The 18,809-nt window shown below is 34.3% G+C and overlaps 1 protein-coding gene across 18 annotated transcripts in view; it reads left to right on the forward strand.

Annotated features, from left to right (window-relative positions):
* The window catches only part of Supt20h (SPT20 homolog, SAGA complex component), a 36,006-nt gene that overhangs the window by 12,631 nt on the left and 4,566 nt on the right, over window positions 1-18,809 (forward strand). For 10 of the 18 annotated variants that reach the window (XR_012436257.1, XM_074043511.1, XM_074043510.1 and 7 more), the window contains 14 exons: window positions 1,109-1,248; window positions 2,437-2,593; window positions 2,689-2,745; window positions 4,478-4,549; window positions 5,953-6,110; window positions 7,077-7,103; window positions 8,673-8,705; window positions 9,492-9,609; window positions 10,084-10,186; window positions 10,335-10,493; window positions 12,171-12,477; window positions 12,923-13,077; window positions 15,211-15,266; window positions 17,991-18,125. Coding sequence is in view for 17 of the 18 variants with exons in the window: in XM_074043511.1 (XP_073899612.1) it covers window positions 1,109-1,248; window positions 2,437-2,593; window positions 2,689-2,745; window positions 4,478-4,549; window positions 5,953-6,110; window positions 7,077-7,103; window positions 8,673-8,705; window positions 9,492-9,609; window positions 10,084-10,186; window positions 10,335-10,493; window positions 12,171-12,477; window positions 12,923-13,077; window positions 15,211-15,266; window positions 17,991-18,125 (1,677 nt within the window). In the remaining variant the exon portion in view is untranslated. Of the gene's footprint in view, window positions 1-1,108; window positions 1,249-2,436; window positions 2,594-2,688; window positions 2,746-4,477; window positions 4,550-5,952; window positions 6,111-7,076; window positions 7,104-8,672; window positions 8,706-9,491; window positions 9,610-10,083; window positions 10,187-10,334; window positions 10,494-11,457; window positions 12,123-12,170; window positions 12,478-12,922; window positions 13,078-15,210; window positions 15,267-17,990; window positions 18,126-18,809 lie in introns of those variants that run through there. The other 8 variants (XM_020184443.2, XM_020184459.2, XM_020184451.2 and 5 more) reach the window with 4 other exon arrangements.

Here is an 18,809-nt window from a genome sequence, read left to right on the forward strand (position 1 = left end):
ATGAAGCCTTTAGATTTAACTAGAAATTTATGGGGACTTCAGGGAATAAAAGCAATTTAAGTGACTCAATAAGGAAGTAACCAGCCGATCCAATTAAGTAATTCAGTTAAAGTAGGGAAAAAATGATCATTACAGAATTGAAAATTTGCTTAGGAGGTAGAAAACCATATACAATGTGGGTAGGCCTTTTGTGAGTTCAAATTCAAACCAACTGCAAATACATTGTGTGGACAGTGGGGGAAATTTAAGTCTATTAGAGGTCCTTATTAATAGCTCATGCTAAAGTTTTGCCAAGTGTAATAACAGAATATCTTAAGATACATTTTAAATTGCTCCAGCAAAATAAGCACAAATAAGTTGTAGAGATTGACATTAAATGAAATTGGGTGTTGTTGTATAGGTGTCATCACATTTCTATTTTTGAGTGTTTGAAAGTTTCCATGATAAAAAGTTGAACAAATCTGTTGAAAGAAGCAGTATTTCTTTTTGTTTTTGCAAAAATTCTTACACAGCAGTTAATTGACTCACTTTTTAAAAATTGTCCTAGGCTCCTTTTGCAGCACTATTTAAAAAAAAAATTTACAGCTATTAAAATATTTCGGGGGTTAAGCAAAAGGATAGGAGTCAGTAAAGTAACTTACATGATACCAATAAAAATCCTGAATATACTTCGAATATAGTTATGTAGTATTTGCATAGTATAGTATTAGATAGCCGTATCTTTTATAATGTAGTTAACCTGAGTATATAATGGGACCTTTCATTTAACTGAAAGAGCTGTGATCCATAGGACACTAAGTTTTGTCCGAATAGAGGACTGTATGTTTGGTTCACTGCTTTATCTCCTAGCATAACACATAATAGGTCTTTAAATATTTGAATAAGTGATGGATGTGCACTCTTACAAGTTGACCATTTCATACGATGTACAAATTATTGAATTTCCATTAGAATTTTCTTATATGTGTCAAATTTCATGTTAGAAACTTGAGTTTTACTATAGACTTTAGCAGAGTTCCAGGGAATATTTCTACATTAAGTGATATGTATGGCTACTTTTTTGAAAATCCTAAGTCTGGTATGGATATAATGCTATTGTACATTTCAGGAAGACAAACTTTTGCTGGAGAGCCAACTGATTCTAGCTACAGCTGAACCACTGTGTCTTGATCCTTCTATAGCAGTAGCCTGCACTGCAAACAGACTGCTCTATAATAGGCAGAAGATGAATACTCGCCCAATGAAACGGTAATTGCCGATACTTCTGTGATAAATACCTCTAAATTTTGCTGTTTATAGTATTTATTCTCTCTAGTCTAAGTGCTTTGATTTTTTTTATTTGAAAATAAGATTTTTAATGGCCCTGTATTATGTTTTAGTTTCTGCATTATAGTGATGTATTTTCTGTAATCTTTTAAAGAACTAGTTTTCTGTAAGTTTGTAGTCTCCTCAGCAAAAATGTAGAGAAACTAAGAGACCAAGTATGAATAGAAGAAATAATTTCATTTTACTTCTTGATATCCAGTAACCAGCTTAATTTTTGTTAATTGTACTTTTAAGGAAACAATTTGTAATTATTTATTTATTTATTTAAAAAATTTTTTTTTAAGACAAGGTCTCCCGATGTAGCCCCAGATGCCTTGAACTTACTATGTTGCCCAGGCTGGCCTTGAACTCTTGATCCTCCTGCCTCACCTTCCCAAGTGCTGGGATTATAGGTGTGCACCACCACTCCAGCTTCCCTGATCTTTGATAGTGTCTCTTCACCTTTCTTTGTGGAAGCATGACCCTCACAGGTGACACTCCCAAAAGTGTGGGGGCTCCCAATGACTGGATTCACCAGAGTTTTTCATCTCCACCTAATCCATAGTTATACTTCTAGTTTCCATGCCTCAGCACTTAAGAAGCCATGATGCCCTGCATTTTCTTTTTCTCTTCAAGTATAGGGCCAGTGGTTTTCCCTGTGATGTCACTTTTATGAATCACAGAACAATTGTTGATTTTTCAGTTTGTTGAGCTTTTTACTTGTTAAGATGTCCTGGTGATTCCTAGCTTCTTACCTGCCTAGACAGAAACAAACCTCCTGACCCTCAACTTTCCATAGATAGTTCCTTTCTGTCATTCATCCCTTGCCTACTGTAGTTCTCCCTATCACTTATCACAGTGCTTTTTTTTTTTTTTTGGTGGGTGGGGGTTGGTTGTTGTCTTTTTTAGTGCTTAGCATTATCTCAACTCTGTTTACTTGTGAATGATTCTCTTCCCCTCTGGACTCAGCTTCATGGTAATGGGGACTTTGTCATGTTCATTTTTATTTCACCAGTGCTGATGACATTGCTTGTCATGTAATTTAATTACATCTTTAATGCTTATTAGTTTAAACCCATACGTGTTATGAATCTTGATAGCTTTTTAAGTTCAGATCTCTTAATATTTCAGGTGTTTCAAGAGGTATTCCAGGTCCTCTCTGAACCGGCAGCAGGATCTGTCCCATTGTCCCCCTCCTCCTCAGCTGAAATTACTTGATTTCTTACAAAAAAGAAAGGAAAGAAAAGCAGGTCAGCATTATGACCTGAAAATTTCTAAAGCAGGAAATGTAAGTATGTGTTTTTTACACGGAGTTAATAAGGCAAAGTGAGGCTTGTCTTATTTTGAATCTTTGTTGTAATTACACTATTTCTGATTTTTCAGTGTGTAGATATGTGGAAACGGAGTCCCTGTAATTTGGCCATACCTTCTGAAGTGGATGTAAGTCAGTTTAACAAAATTTTTTTCATAAACACTTTCTAAATTTTATCATTAGGTAGCTAATACCTTGAGAAGAAAAAAAAGAATCGTCTCTTAAAAGCAAACTGATTTTTTTAAAAACAATCAACTGCTCATTTTAAGTACTTGTTCATTCTTCTCTTAAGCTTTATAAGACCATAACACTTACAGTTCTGTGTAGAGCAGGAATAATAAAATAATTTCAAAATGTAGAAAAATATGGTATAGATCACATAACACACATGAATGCTGCTTAGTTTTTTCCGTAGTATTTCTTCACAACTTCTTTATAATGTTTCTTTCATCGAATTGACTAAATTTAAGGATTAATAATATTGGAATAATTGCCATAATTAAGAACCGTAGGCAGTATTCTTTTGGGGGAGGGCAGGGGTGGTAGTGGGATTTGAACTCAGGGCCTCAAGCTTGCTAGGTGTGCACTCTACCACTTGAGCCATGCCCCCAGTCCTAGGCAGTATTCTTTATTGATCCATAATACTCATGAATTATAAATTATTAAAGTAGAAGATATTTTAATGAGTGATTCCTTATTTTCCTGTTTCTTTCTCTTGTGTTCTTTTTTATTCATCCAGTTCTTTATAATAATTTAGTTATTTTCATGCATTCCTTTTTTGCATTCTTGGTTGGATAGCACATGTGCTATTTTTATCATGATTTAAGCAAAAATTAAAGTACAAAGCCAAAAGCATGAATAGACTGTATACAACTCAAATAAGTAAGCCACATTATCTTTTTGTAGCTTACGTGCTCCTTAGGGAACATAACCTAGGAATAGATGTTACGGTAAAATTTATCTTTGGAGGGCAGGGTGGATCTCTAAAGCAGTGTTTCCCAAACATTAATGTATGAACAGATCACCTGGAGAGCTTGTTCATTTGTAGATTCCCATTAAACAAGTCTGGGCTGGGGCTGAGATGCTGCCATTCTCACGAGCTTGTAGCTAATGTGGTTCTGGGGCCCATGGACCGACAACACTTTAAGTAGCGAGTCTCTAGTCTCAAATTTTCTCAGTCTAGTTCACTCTGAAGAATCACATTGTATATCAGCGTAAACATACAGGTTTGAGGCTCTTATTCAGATGAACTTACTTTTGTTTCCATGGGAGTGACATGAAAAAATCTTATATATTCAACAAGTGTCCATGTGAGTCTAAAACACTCTTGTTTTTTAATTTAATTTCATTTATTTTATTTTTGATACAGGGGATCGAATCCAGGCTTCAAGAACATAGTCTCTTTCTAACTCTGTTACCACTAATAAATGATAACTCTATTAATTAAAACCCTGCCAAGCAGATGTGGTAACATATGTGCATAGGAGGAAGAGGCAGGAGGATCCAGAGTTTGAGCTTGGGCTACGTAGTAAGACTTTGGGAAAAAAAGAAAAATCTGATCCTTATCTCTGACATCCCAGATTTCCTAAAGGAAAGACTGTAAAGAACAGATGTGATACCAGCTTATGGAATAAAAAAGAGGCCAAAGAGATTCTAATTTTATTTTATTATTGAAGTTGTCTTAATTGAACATTTCAGGCGAGTGTAAAAGTATGTTAAACTACTTAAGCATAAGAAGTTGTAATATTAGTGACTCAAAAATTCTTGTGTTAGCAACTATGTTGTATTCTTGAGTTAGGTTCTGATCTGTGGTCAGAATACTGATTACATTTTATCTGGTGTCTTGATTTGATCATGTAGGTAGAGAAATATGCTAAAGTGGAAAAGTCTATCAAACCTGATGATTCACAACCAACAGTTTGGCCAGCCCATGTAAGTAATCTTTCCTATCTCCATTTCTAGTCTAGGTTCTTTTTAAGAACATTAACAAGTTCAGTAAATTGTGAGAAGGAGTAATTATTTTGTCTTTTATAAAGTACGATTTCTGTTTTAAAGAACAATTTTAATGCAGAACTAAATTATAGGTTCAACCTATTATCTTAGTGCTCTGGAGGCTGAGGCAGGAGAATCATGAGTTCCAGGCTACAAAAGGAAACCCTGTGTCGAAATAAAAGCAAAAAAGAATTGCACATTTTACTTTTGGTTGTATATTGGTCATTCTCATACTAGCATATTCTGATGTCTCAATGGAAGTGTTCTAATTTTCTAAGTGCAACAGTAACTTCTTAAAGGAAGAAATTAGCATAATATATTAAATTAGATGAACCTTAGACAAAATAATGAGATGCTTTGTACATGTGGTATTTTGTATGTATGACAATGACAAATGCATATCAGCTTTCAAAAGTTTTATCTTCCTAAAATTGTCTAATATTTTCAATGTATATGTCCAGTATATGAAATTCTGCTATGTATTCTCTTAAGCTTAATGAAGTACTCCAGTGGACCTCTCATTCCCAAAGTACCATGAAAAAGGAATCCTATACAGCCCTGCCAAGCATAGAGGGGCAGAGCAGCATAAGGGTTTGGGTTATAGGCTGGAGGATTCTAGGCAAATCACTTAGTCTCTCTGCTTAGTTCCCTATTGTGGAAATAATAGTGTGGACCACAGGAATGTGGTAAAGAGTACATGAGGTACTACTTGTAAAGTACTGAAAACAGTGATTAATAAATGTTCCTTATGATTTTCATTTTATATATATATGTATAATAATGCTTTTAATCACTTATTAGTGTCATTACATTATATGTGCATACTTGATACTATATGCTAATGCTTCACTTCAGAAGAACCATCTTGAGCTTTATTTTTAGGCAGTCTTTTTTTAATGTCTAAATTATATTTTTCTATTTTTACTAGAATATATTCATTATACAGGGGTGATTCATTGTGACAATCCAAATAGTTTTATACTATACATTGGTTAGATCGTCCCCACAATCCCTTACTCCCGCTAACCCCTCCCTGCCCCACTTACAGCAATTATAAAGAGGTTTCATCCTTTTATTTTATATATTTATATGACACACATCAACCATATTCTCTTATCTTCATCTCCTCCATTCACTGTCCCCTCTTCCACAAGTACCCCTCTGTACACTGTATCTATTCTATATTACTTCCAAAGTCAGTGCATTTCTGTAGTTTTAAGTACAGTGTGTATGTGTATTCCTAGTGCCAGATACAAGTTTAGTATGTTGTTTTTTCCTGGTGTTTGCTAATTCTGATTGCTTAGTTGAGAATATATTATGTGGGATACTCTTGTCTTTTTTAGGATGTAAAAGATGATTATGTATTTGAATGTGAAGCTGGTAATCAGTATCAAAAAACAAAGCTGACCATCATGCAATCACTTGGTGATCCACTTTACTATGGTAAAATACAGCCATATAAAGCAGATGAAGAAAATGACAGCCAGATGTCTCCATCCCAGTGAGTTCTGTTAAATATACATAATGAACAAAATCAGGCATCCACAAGTCATTTAACAACTACCAATGAACTATAATAAAAATTTCCCTTTGGGGATTCACTTGTTTGTTAATTATGCCAAGTAGATTTGACAGTGGATATGAGTAGCCTTACATTGTAGTTATAATTTTGTCTAAGTTATTAAAATTGATTTCTTTTTTTAAAAAGTCCTAGGCTACAGTTATTTTTATGAAGGATATTCCAGGCATATTATTCTTCATATGTTTATGTGTTGACAGTTTATATAGTTGATCTTACAAAATGTATGTATTACACATATTTAGTAGATGGTTTCTACTATTTAGTTGTGGTTTTACTGTTTTACTTTTTAAAATCACCTTGATACTGTTTTTGAAAAGAAGAAAAATAAAGAGGGGCTCAGCAGAAAAAAAGTAGGAGTGAGGTCTGCATCAAATTGTTTGTAAACCTTTATACAAAATACTAATTACAATTAGAGTAGGAAAGGTGGATTTTAAAGAGTGACCTCACCAGTACTACAAGAAGCAGTAACAGAGACTTCTTACCTAACAGTTTAAAGATCAGATATTTTGATTACCTATATAGTAAGCATTACCTATCTTTAATATTTCAGTTTTGTTAAGTATTATATTTGTTTAAATGTTTAAATTTAATATTTAATATTAAATATCTGTATTTCATATTAGTGATATTAAAAAATCTTCATTTGAAGGCATTGGTCATTTAAAACTTACTAAGTTTTCTAGAATAGTTCCAAATAACCAATTGACTACTATGTTTGACAGGAAGAGAATTGAATTTTTACTATCACATTTGGGGAGTTGATGCAAAAACACACATAACTATCCTCCAATCATTCTTGCATATTCATAAATTACTTTAGTAACTGTGAAAGTGAAGTTTGAGCTACACTAACAGTGTTTATTTCTTTTACATTTTATATTTCAGCTCCTCCACAGATGATCATTCAAATTGGTAATTAAACTCACTGTTTTAAGCTGTTAAGAAATCATGTCAAACTTTTTTTTAAAAGACTTGGTAAAGATACTTTGCTTGAATTGGCAGTAAGCTATATTCCTTGTGTAATAGGTATTCTGCAATCCTGTTATGTATACAGAGTCAAAGATTAAAATGAATGGAAGGCCAAAAGGTCTTACACACAGTAATTCAGTGATTTAGTTATAGGGTAGACATTTTAAAAGTATATAGTACTTGGTCATTTGTAGTCTATTATGTTTTAATACATCTTAAGGCAAAATCAGTTTTCCCCTAAGTTCAATCAGCCTAACTAATCACATGATTTTTTAAATTCATTTATTCATATGTGTATACATTGTTGGGTCATTTCTCTCCCTTGCCCCCCGCCCTCTCCTCCCCATAACCCACTTTGCTTCCAGGCAGAACCTGTTCTGCCCTTTTCTCCAATTTTATTGAAGAGAAGACATAAGCAATAATAAGAAAGACATAGTGTCTTTGCTAGTTGAGATAAGGATAGCTATACAGAGAGATTCCTAGCATTGCTTCCATGCACAAGTGTATTACAACCCGAATTGATTTCATCTCTACCTAACCTCTTCACTACTTCATGGTCACCTTCCCATATTGACCTGTGTCACTTTAAGGTTACTGTATTAGCTCCTCTGCAGTGGAGACATCAAACACTTCCAAGTTTTGGGTTTCCTGCCTATCCCCATTCCTCCCATATGTGCTCTCCTCTTAGTGTGTGACCCAAGTCCAACAACATTGCTGCATTTGCCCTAGATGTAAAGTCTGCATATGAGGGAGAACATACAATTTTTGGTCTTCTGAGCCTGGCTAACCTCGCTCAGAATGATGTTCTCCAGTTCTATCCATTTACTTGAGAATGGTAAGATTTCATTATTCTTCATGGCTGATTAAAACTCCATTGTGTATAAATACCACATTTTCTTAATCTATTTGTCAGTAGCAGGGCATCTTGGCTATTTCCATAACTTGGCTATTTTGAATAGCGCTGCAATAAACATGGGTGTGCAAATGCCTTTGGAGTAACCTGTGTCATATTCCTTTGAGTATATCCCCAGGAGTGGAATTGCTGGATCATATGGCAGATCTATGTTTAGATTTTTAAAAAGCCTCCATATTGTTTTCCAGAGTGGTTGTACTAGCTTGCATTCCCACCAGCGGTATATGTGGGTTCCTTTTTCCCCACATCCTTGCCAATACCTGTTGTTCGTGGTGTTTTTGATGATGGCTATTCTAACAGGGGTGAGGTAGAATCTTAGTGTGATTTTGATTTGCATTTCCTTTATGGCCAGAGATGGTGAACATGTTTTCATGTGTTTTTTGGCCATTTGAATTCCTTCTTTACATGATTGTTTTATAATGCATACAAAGCTATAATTGCTTCATAAGTTTAAAATTTTTTTTAACGTTTAATGGTACTTTGGTAGATTTAAAGTGAATTTATAATATTACTGTACTAAAATACAAGGTACTTCAAAAGTAATCCCAGGGTTCTTTGTTTTTTTTTCTCTCTCTCTCTTTCTCTCTCTAACGTTTTAGGTTCATTATTGGGTCAAAGACTGATGCTGAGAGGTAAAAAATACTTGCATCTTTATTTTTTGTTGTGATGAATATGAAAAGCTGTGCACCTTTATAGGATAGAGGATACTGTATTAGGAATCATAAACTTTGATTTTAGTTATGCAGTTAACTGCTTGAACATTTAATATTTTAGGCCTCAGTTTCAAAATTAGATCATTGAACAATAAAATCTCTAAGGCCCTTTCCAATTTTAAAATCCTGTTGATTCCAGGTAAAGGTGTGATAACATTTAAAATGCAATTTTGTTTTAAATAAGAAAACTTAGACATCTATTTAAGGAAGATGATTCAAGGTCATACTTCAATCCAAATCTAAGGGAAGTCCAGGAGAAATGGAGTCCTGTGATTTCTGTATTAGAAATAAGACATTGCAAATATATTTTTAGATATATTTAGTAGAATTAGCAAAAGTTTTAAAACCTTAGCTTATCATTAGATTAGAAGAATGCACTTTTGAGGCAAGCCTTGGCTATTATATAGCCTTAGCCTCCTGAGTGCTAAGATTATAGGCCTGTGTCCCTATGCCCAGCAAGAATGTACTTTCAACACTAGATAGATTGCCTAATTTTAATTTTTGTGTTATTTGGTGGAACATTCTTTCAATAACAGCATTACTCTTAGATATTATTTTTAAAATCTTCTATAGTAAATTTGTCTTTAAAATAAGGTTAGGGGCTAGGGGTTAGCACAAGTGGTAGAATCCCTGAGTTCAAATTCCATTATCATATAAATAAGTAAGGTTAACCAATCCTTATGTGTTTTCTCCTAATAATTCTAGGGTAATTAATCAGTACCAAGAATTGGTCCAGAATGAAGCTAAATGTCCAGTCAAGATGTCACATAGCTCTAGTGGCTCAGCTAGTCTAAGTCAACTTTCTCCAGGGAAAGAAACAGAAGTATGTTTCATTATTGTTACTTTTTTGTACCTAATTGTTTCTCAAAGAAATCTGAGAGATGTTGATCATGTTTTGAGGGATGGGGGATTGTTTTCTTTAAACTTTTATTATTTATGTTTTTATGATGGAAAATTCCAAAAGTACATCACGATAAGTATAATAAATACCTGTGTGCTAACCATCTGACTTCAACAGTTGTTATTTTCCTGGAACAGATAGGTAGAGCAGGATGGAAGCTTTGCCTTCATGGTCTTCTGCCCTTCTCCCTCAGACCTTTTCTCCCTACCCTAATTCTCAGAATTCTTTCTCTCATCCTTTATGTATGTTACTATCTATTTAATGGGTCTTGTGAAATGTTCTTTTGTAATATTTATGAAGTTCAGTCTACTTAGAGTACTTTGCAGTCATAAATTGTTTTCATGTAGGAGTTATGGTGATATTAATTTTAACTTTCACCTTATGTTACTCTGTTAGCAGCCTGAGACTGTGTCAGTTCAGTCTTCAGTATTGGGGAAGGGGATAAAACATCGACCTCCACCCATCAAACTTCCCTCAAGCTCAGGAAATAGTTCCTCAGGTACTAAAATCCTTAATTTTCAATAATACAGAGTAAGAAATGCTACAAGTCATAATCTCTTCTTTTCAAACTTTATTCATTTTATGTCTATAATTCACATAATCTTGAATTATGAGTTCAGGAAGTAACTTTTATACTCTTCTTCTAGGTAACTATTTTACACCACAGCAGGCCAGCAGCTTTCTTAAATCTCCGACTCCTCCTCCTCCTTCTAAACCAGCAAGTCTTTCTCGAAAGTCATCTGTTGATCTCAGCCAAGTTAGCATGCTTTCTCCAGCTGCCCTGTCACCTGCCAGCTCATCACAAAGTGAGTTATAACTTAAATTCTTCATTAAAGTTTTCATAAACTTTTGCTTAAGACAGCTTTTCTCAACCTGTGAATAGTAAAATATGAGTGTACTGTGTACCCAAAGTGTAGAAGCTGCAAGAAGCTTCAAGTAGAATTCTTGTTGATTGTATGTATTATGTGTTTATTGTAATTGTGTGTTTTTCTGTATCTTATGTATGCACTCTGTGTATACCTTTCTTTTAGACTTGCAACCTACATATCTCCTGATAAAATAATCTCATAGTTACATGTGGCAATAAGATTGCAAAATATTTATTTCAGTGTACTCCAGGATCATTTTACACTTTATGTAAACTATGTGGCTAGTATGAAAAAAATGTCATAAGAGTTGTTGCTACAGGTTCTATCTTTGTATATGTAAGAAGCCAATTAGTTCCAAGGTGGTGGTGATACAATAAACTGAAAACCATTTTTTAAAAACACTCCTACACTCTTTTATAACTTGTTGTCAGTTACTAAAATGTGTTGATCATGAAGTATTATTCTGAAGATAATAAAATGTAATTTTCATTACTGGTTACTTTTTTTAACATCAAGAAGTTCTATAAAGAATGATAGATTTAGTTTGGGAGAATTTCTTCAAATTATCTGAATATTTTAAGTACCAATTTGGGAAAAAAAATTCCAGTTTTTTAGATTTTTTTATAGGTAACTAATGTGTGCTGAAAATTTTAGTACACTGCACAGTGATAGGATGGTCTTCTCATTAGGTATAAACATACTCATCTTGATAGCTCAAAAGGTGTAATTTTTCTGCCTTCTTGTTTTGCACAAAGAAAAATATAAATTTTCTGAAAGTCTTATTCACACTTCTTATGTTGTGGGTATGGATTATGGTAATCTACTGCACACAGTTGTTACTTTAAGTAAGGGTTGAGTGACAGCTTCTGGACATTCACATTTCTTTCCTTTCTTTCTGCAGGACATGAAAGCTAAAAAAGAAAACACCTCAAGAGCTTTTGGTTTTACTTTTTTGGTTTTTATTTTTTGTTTTTGTTTTTTTAAAAAATTTGATAAACTGTGCATACTTCATTCACAACAGATTATTCTATACATTCTACATTTAAACAGAAGTACGCAGTTACTGTTAAAGATGCAGTATTATCTATCAAATAATTGCTTTATTACTGTTTGTAAATTTATCAGGATAAACTTGATGTGTTAGGAATTAAACATGTATATGTATGTGCCAAATATTAACCATATTTAACTTATTTAAATATGTTCACAGTTTATTGCAGAGACACTAAATAACCAGTATTTTTAAAGAAGTCATATAACTAGTGAAATCGTAAATAGTGAAATTACTTTGAACTCCTGTTGAACTTTTTAGGCTAAAGGCAGCATGTAGGAAACTAACTTTTAAGTGGGTCTTGTGGTAGAATATAAATGTATATTTTTGCTGTTACTGTAATAGCATCTCTGATGGGAGTTTTAGCTGATATACTGCATCCTTAATTGTAATTGAGTGTAGCAGCACTCATGTATCATGTGTAAATTAACACTTGCAGTTAACTGCTTTAAAAAAAAAACTGGAACAAATTGTCAGTGCTAAGTAAGATTCCATTAACCTTATTTTAAAAAGGACTGGCCATTTATAACAAACTAGCAATTTTTATTTTTCTCAATGAGCAGGATCTGGAACTCCTAAGCCATCTACTCCTACACCAACCCCTTCATCGACCCCACACCCTCCTGATGCTCAGAGCTCAACTCCTAGTACCCCTTCAGCTACCCCTACTCCCCAAGATTCAGGCTTCACCCCTCAGCCCACTTTGTTAACTCAGTTTGCTCAGCAGCAAAGGTCTCTGAGCCAGGCAATGCCTGTAACGACCATTCCTCTTTCCACCATGGTAACATCTATAACTACAGGAACCACAGCCACCCAGGTCATGGCAAACTCTGCTGGACTTAACTTCATCAATGTAGTGAGCTCTGTTTGGTAAGTTTCCATTGATATCCTGATTTTATTTTTTTAAGGTAGTCATTTGTGAGAACAAATTGTGAATTATTCAAACTGAGAGACAGTGATTTAGATATGCACAGATGAGTCTTCACGTGTATGTTTTAATTTTAGTAATGCATCTCTGGCCTACACTAAGATACTTTATGTTGACAGCAGCTGAGATTTTTCTGTGTATCCTCATTGTTACCATCTTTTAATCTCACGGTTAGTGCTTTCCTAAATTTTTTTTAAAAACATTCATATGTACTCATTACTTAATTTTAGCCAACCATACCACTTTCAGGCATTAAAATGAAACTGAGCCTAGAAATTGATTTTTAAGATGTAGAAATAACTGAATTTGTTTTTTAATGTGAGGAATTTTGTTGCTGCTTTTTCCTTTTACAGTACAAGTTTAATGCTTTGTCTCATTCCTCTGCAGTGGGGCACAGGCTTTGATGAGTGGTTCAAACCCCATGCTGGGCTGTAACACTGGTGCCATAACTCCTACAGGAATAAACCTGAGTGGCCTTCTACCCTCAGGAGGTTTGCTACCGAATGCATTGCCCAGTGCAATGCAGGCAGCTTCTCAAGCAGGTCAGATATCAGAAATACTAACCTGTAAAAAGATTGACATGCATGCCAAAGTAAAAAATCTTATATAAGGGCATTTCTAAAGGCATTTAACGTCGTTATTTCATGAGATATTATACCCCAGATATTTCATTTCAGAAGCCTTCGAAGTTCTGATATTTGAATTAATGACCACATAGCAATCAACTTCTGTGAAGAAACTTACTAAATCTACAAGTCTATATACATTATATTTTCTGTTTTCCAAACATTATAATAAAATTAGTTCTGGTGGCCTTATTGCTATCAATGTAGTCATATTCCAGGGAAAATAAATGTTTGAAAATACATGTTTTGCAAAAGAGGCAACATAGTGTGGCTGTTAAAAGCCTAGATTCTGAAGCCAGACCGTTTCCATTTGAATTGAAGTTGGGCAACTCACTATTGCGGAGTATTGGGAAAGTGTTGTGCCTCATTTTCCTCATAAATAAAATGGGTATAGTAATAGTGACTTACTTGCTTCATACTCATGAAGATTAAATGTATAAATGTAAGGCTAAGGGTGTGGTAGAGCACTTGGGCTCTCAGTTCAAACCCCAGTACTGAAAAAATAAAATATTTAAATATAGATGAAGGACTTAAACTGCCTGAGAAATGACAAGCATTCAAAAATATTTGCTGCCATCATTTGTCTTTTTTTGTTTTTTCTTTTAATTTTTTTTGGCTGCCATCATTTACAGTAGTAGTAGTTTTATTGTAGTAGTTATTACTACATATACTAAAAAACAGTTAAACAAGTGTGCTGGGGTTTTTGATACCTTGGGACAATTCAGTTTCTTACAGTTGAGCAAAGATTTAACAGGCAAAACAACATAGAAAGAGTTATCAAAAGCTTTCATTCTATAAGTTGTGAGAGGGGAGCCCAAAGAATATAATTTAAACCTGCTAACCTGCTGCTGTGGTTTCCTAACTGTAGCTTATGTTTATGCCTATTTTAATGAGCATAAATGTGCTGTAGTGGCAGAAGCCCTCCAGGTGCTAACTGTGGGTCTTTAGCTTCAGTTTCATCCACTTTAAAATGGGAATATAATATTTTAACTTAAGTTGCTTCAGAAACATGAAGTCTGAAAGTGCCTTTGGTAAACTAGAAAGCATTATACAGATATCATATACCTTTGTATACTGTGTAGAACTTAGAAATATAATTAGATTCCAGTACCTGAAATGTATCTGCACAGCAGTAGTAATAGTTTTTTAAAGAAATTCCTTTTCATGAGACTTTTTCCTGAAAAGGATACCAGTTTTAACATAATCTAATTTAATTTTTTTCAATTTCTTATGAAAGGTTCAGTGTTCAAATTGATGTATTTTGTTATTGAGCAAAATAAACGCATACTTTCAGACCAAGGTCAGCAAACTTGCCCACAGTCTATCCTAAGCAAGTTTTTTACTTGGTCTAGGCCAGCCACAAATTCACGATCCTCCTGCCTTAGCCTCCCAAGTTGGTTTTTAAATTGATTTAAAGAAGGAAAAAAAATAAGTCACAGAGGCTGTATGTGGCCCACAAAGCCCACGTTATGGCTTTTTATTTATAAAGTTTACTTCACCCTTTAAGATGTGTTGTAAGTTGTATCACTAATTTTTAGGAACAAATTCAGAATTAACAAAGCATTATTTCTTGACTCTGATTTTCCATACATATAATATACACCTTTCCTCAACATTCTGATCATTGTCCTTTGTACTTAAATAAGAAAAGAAACAGAGCACACGAATTCTCAGAGATGAGATTATTGTAGTATTTATTATACATCACTGGAAAATAGGTGCCAGTACTTGGTAGTTTTGTTATATTCACATGCTTAGTGTCCACATGATTCTAGAATACACTGTCCAACTAATAGTTAGAATAGCGAAAAAGAAGTCTGCTTCTAAAATACAGAATGTACTGTACATCTAGTAATCTATATTTTGAATTAGATACTAGTATTGATAAATATTTAAGAAAATTGGGGTTTTTTAAAGATGTCTTAGAAGTATGAAAATAAGTACATCTATTGAGAAAGTACGTAAAATGTATTTATATATACTACAGTATAAATTATTTTCATGGGTAATATTTTCAATGCCATTATAACCATGAGTTTTTTTAAACAGGTATTCCGTTTGGTTTAAAAAATACTTCAAATCTCAGGCCTTTAAATCTACTCCAGGTAAACCTGAAGAACTGCTTTTGATGACAATTGCTACATTTTGATTTTTATAAAAGAATATATATCTTTACATGTCAATATTTGAAGATTTGAGATCTGTTCAGAATCTTCTAAAGGTGTGGTTTTGCAACTTTTGTGTGGTCCAATGAATAAGGAGAAAGAATTGGTATTTCATAAGAGCGTACTTTTCGTTTTCTCCAGCAGTCCTGCCTAATCAAGATATAGCTGCTCCAGTCAGGAGAGTTTATGCATACTTAGGCAGATATGTGCTTACTATAGTGGTCGTAGATACACAAATTCCTCTTTTCATTTTTATGCATACATGTATGTATACTCTTTGCTTACAATAGATTTTTGTGCTTGAATGGAGTTTTTTTAAATGACTATGTTCTTTCCCTGAAGGCAGTATCATTTTCTTTTTTTTTTTGTTTTTTTTGGTTTTTTTGTTTTGAGACAGGGTCTCACTGTGTATCCCAGGCTTGTCCAGAACTCATGATCCTCTGCCTCAGCCTCAAGTGTTGGGGTTACAGGCGTGCACCACCATGCCTAGCAGACAGCATGACTTTAGTGCAGTGACAGGTACCTACTAGTCATTCAGTAAATGTTGGCTTGTAGTATGTATCTAATGATGAAGATTTTCTACATGTTATTGTGTCATCATGTTCATAGTGAAAGACACAATATGGAGCCTGGGGATATAACTCAGCAGTAGAGTACCTACTTAACATGAATCAAGGCTTTGAGTTCAATCCCTAGCACCACAGAGAGAGAGAAAGAGAAGATGGAGAATTTACATATTGTGAATCTGAATATTTTGGGTCTTATACTATGTTCTTTAATTTAAAGGAGGCAGGTATTAACCTAGTAGTTTCAAAATTGGATGAAATTATCTGCAGAGAACTTGAAGGGAGATCTGAATATAGAAATCTGATGATAAGAAATGGCAGAGCTATGGATTATTGGGAAATGGCAGTAACTAACAGCTTACCTAACCTGGTATTGAGTCATAACAAATCAGAAAATTTGCTTAGAGCTAAAATTTACACTTATTTCTTACACATGACACAAATGTGTTGTTTTGTAGACTGTATTTGCAGAATAGTATACTTGTGATACGGACAAGACTAGCTCACATTGGTTTACTTAGACTGCCTCCCTGCATGTTGCTATTGGAATTTTTCTCTGGGGGAGCTTCCCACACTTTTAAGAGGAGGAAAAATCCTATGTAACACTGATAAAAAGGAATAAGGACAAAGCCAGCTTGTAAGGCCATTTTTTTTCCCTACATTTACTATCTGTTGATTGAGAAAGGACATTGAACTTGTGCTGTGTCCAAATTTACCTAACCAGTGATCTGTGTTGGATGTAGATATTTTATTCAGAGCTCCACTCCCCCCCACCCCCCACCTTTTTTTTTTTTTTTTTTTTAAACTATACAGACCTAAAAGTTCTATGGTTGGTGTTTACTTTGGCGTTTGTTCTAAGGACCTCAAAGTGCTTATAACTTAAAACTTCACTAGCTTAAAATGGAAAAACTATCTTTCTGGTGCATTATTAATTTTTAATCTGAAATTTTCTGTATGCTTCATAAAATTGTTTTTAATTTAAGTTCACAAGAAGAGCAAGTAATGATCTCCACACTAAGTATGACGTTTAATTCATTTTTTTCAATTCCAGATTCTTCATGTTATATTAAAATCCATGCATTTTTAGGTTTTTTAGCAGAGCTAAAACAAATTTTAGGGAGTGGGTTGTTTTAATATAAATTTCTGATTCACACTTTTTTCTTTTCTTTTTTGAGACAGGTTCTCCCTATATAGCTGAGGCAGGCTAATTCTCCCGCCTCAGCCTCTCTAGTGTTAGGGTTACAGGCATGTGTCACCATACCTGGTTTGTTTATTCTTTCTAATGCATTTAATGTTCTTTTATGTTGATGTATAAGGAGGGCTAGATAAAAAGTAGTATGTCAATTTGGATAGCTATTAATTTGAAGCAGAGAGATTTATGTTTAGGAGTATTAATAGCTGATATTTAAATTTAAGAGTATTAATAGCTGGGTGTGGTTTCTCAAGCCTGTAATCCTAGCTATGCTTGGGAGGCTGAGATCAGGAGGATTGTGGTTTGAGGCCAGCCTAGGCAAAAGGTTTGTGAGGATTCCCGTCCCCCCATCTCAGCCAATAAAAGCTGGGCATAGTGGTTCATGCTTATCATCCCAACTACACAGGAAGCAAAAATAGGAGAATCATTGTGGGCAAAAAGCAATACCCTATCTCAAAATTAATCAGAGCAGAAAGGCTAAAGACGTGGATCTAGCAAGCGTGAGGTCCTGAGTTCAAACTCTGGAATCACCAAAAAATATGAGTTATTAACATATTTTGGGATCCAAAGCAATAGCACTCAAAAAATAAATAAATAAATAAAAAGCAGATCTTTTTAAAGAGCAGGCAACTTGTTTTGTTTTGCTGGGGTTTGTTGTTTGTGTCTTTGTATGTGTGTGCTTTTGGGGATCAAACTCAGAGACTTGCACATACTAAGCAAGTGTTCTACCACAGAATTTCATCCCCATCCCTGGTTTTGCTTTTGCTCACCTGTTTCCCTCAGTGCCAAGAACAGTGCCTAACACATAATAAATGCTCCATTAACATTTGTAGAATAAAGAATCTAAATATTTCATGTAAAATAATTTAAAGTTGGCTGATTAATTCTTGTTTATAATTTGAATAGCTTCCTGGTGGTTCGGTCATTTTTAACACCCTGCAGCAACAGCAGCAGCAGCAGCAACAGCAGCAACTCTCACAGTTTGCACCACAACCACCTCAGCAGCCCACAGCTTCTAGTCCTCAACAGCCAGGGGAGCAGGTATGTGGATTTTAACCCTCCCTATGGTTTTACCATAGAACATAGGACATATTTCTCATATATTTCAAGTGGTCTTATTTGTAGAAATAAGCATTTCCTATACTATTTTTCTGTAATTGTAGCTTAAATCCACTTATGGTCTCATAATAAACTTCCATTTCTTTGGAGTTTGTTGATGTTGTTTTATTGCCCAGAATGTGGTCTGTCTTGGTTAACGTGTGTCAAAATTATGTTTCTCTTTAGGAGCATTCTGTATCAGAGCACAGTAATGGTAGTATTCAGGTCTTGTACAACCTTACTGACTTGCTTTCTGTGTGTTCTATTAAATACTAAGAGTATCTGTTGACGTCTCCAACCCAAACCATGGAAATTGGTATTTTTTTCTTCCAGTTATATTAGCTTTTGCTGAAGACTTTTTTTTTTTTTTTTTTTGAGATAGGTTCTCAAACTTGAAATTCTCCTGCCTCTGCCTTCTGAGTGCTGGAATTACAGGTGTTCCCCACCCCACCTGGCCCCACTTCAAGGTTGTTTTTGAAACTATTGTTAGAGGCATACATATTTTAGGATTGTTAAGTCCTCGATTAATTGACACCTTAAAATTAGTAAGTGACCTTCTGTATCTCTTCTGTGTCTCTGGTAATTCTTTTTTTTTTTTTTTTTGCTTCCTTTGGTTAATTTTTGTTT

Source organism: Castor canadensis, chromosome 10, assembly GCF_047511655.1.
Source record: "Castor canadensis chromosome 10, mCasCan1.hap1v2, whole genome shotgun sequence".
Taxonomy (NCBI): Eukaryota; Metazoa; Chordata; class Mammalia; order Rodentia; family Castoridae; genus Castor; species Castor canadensis.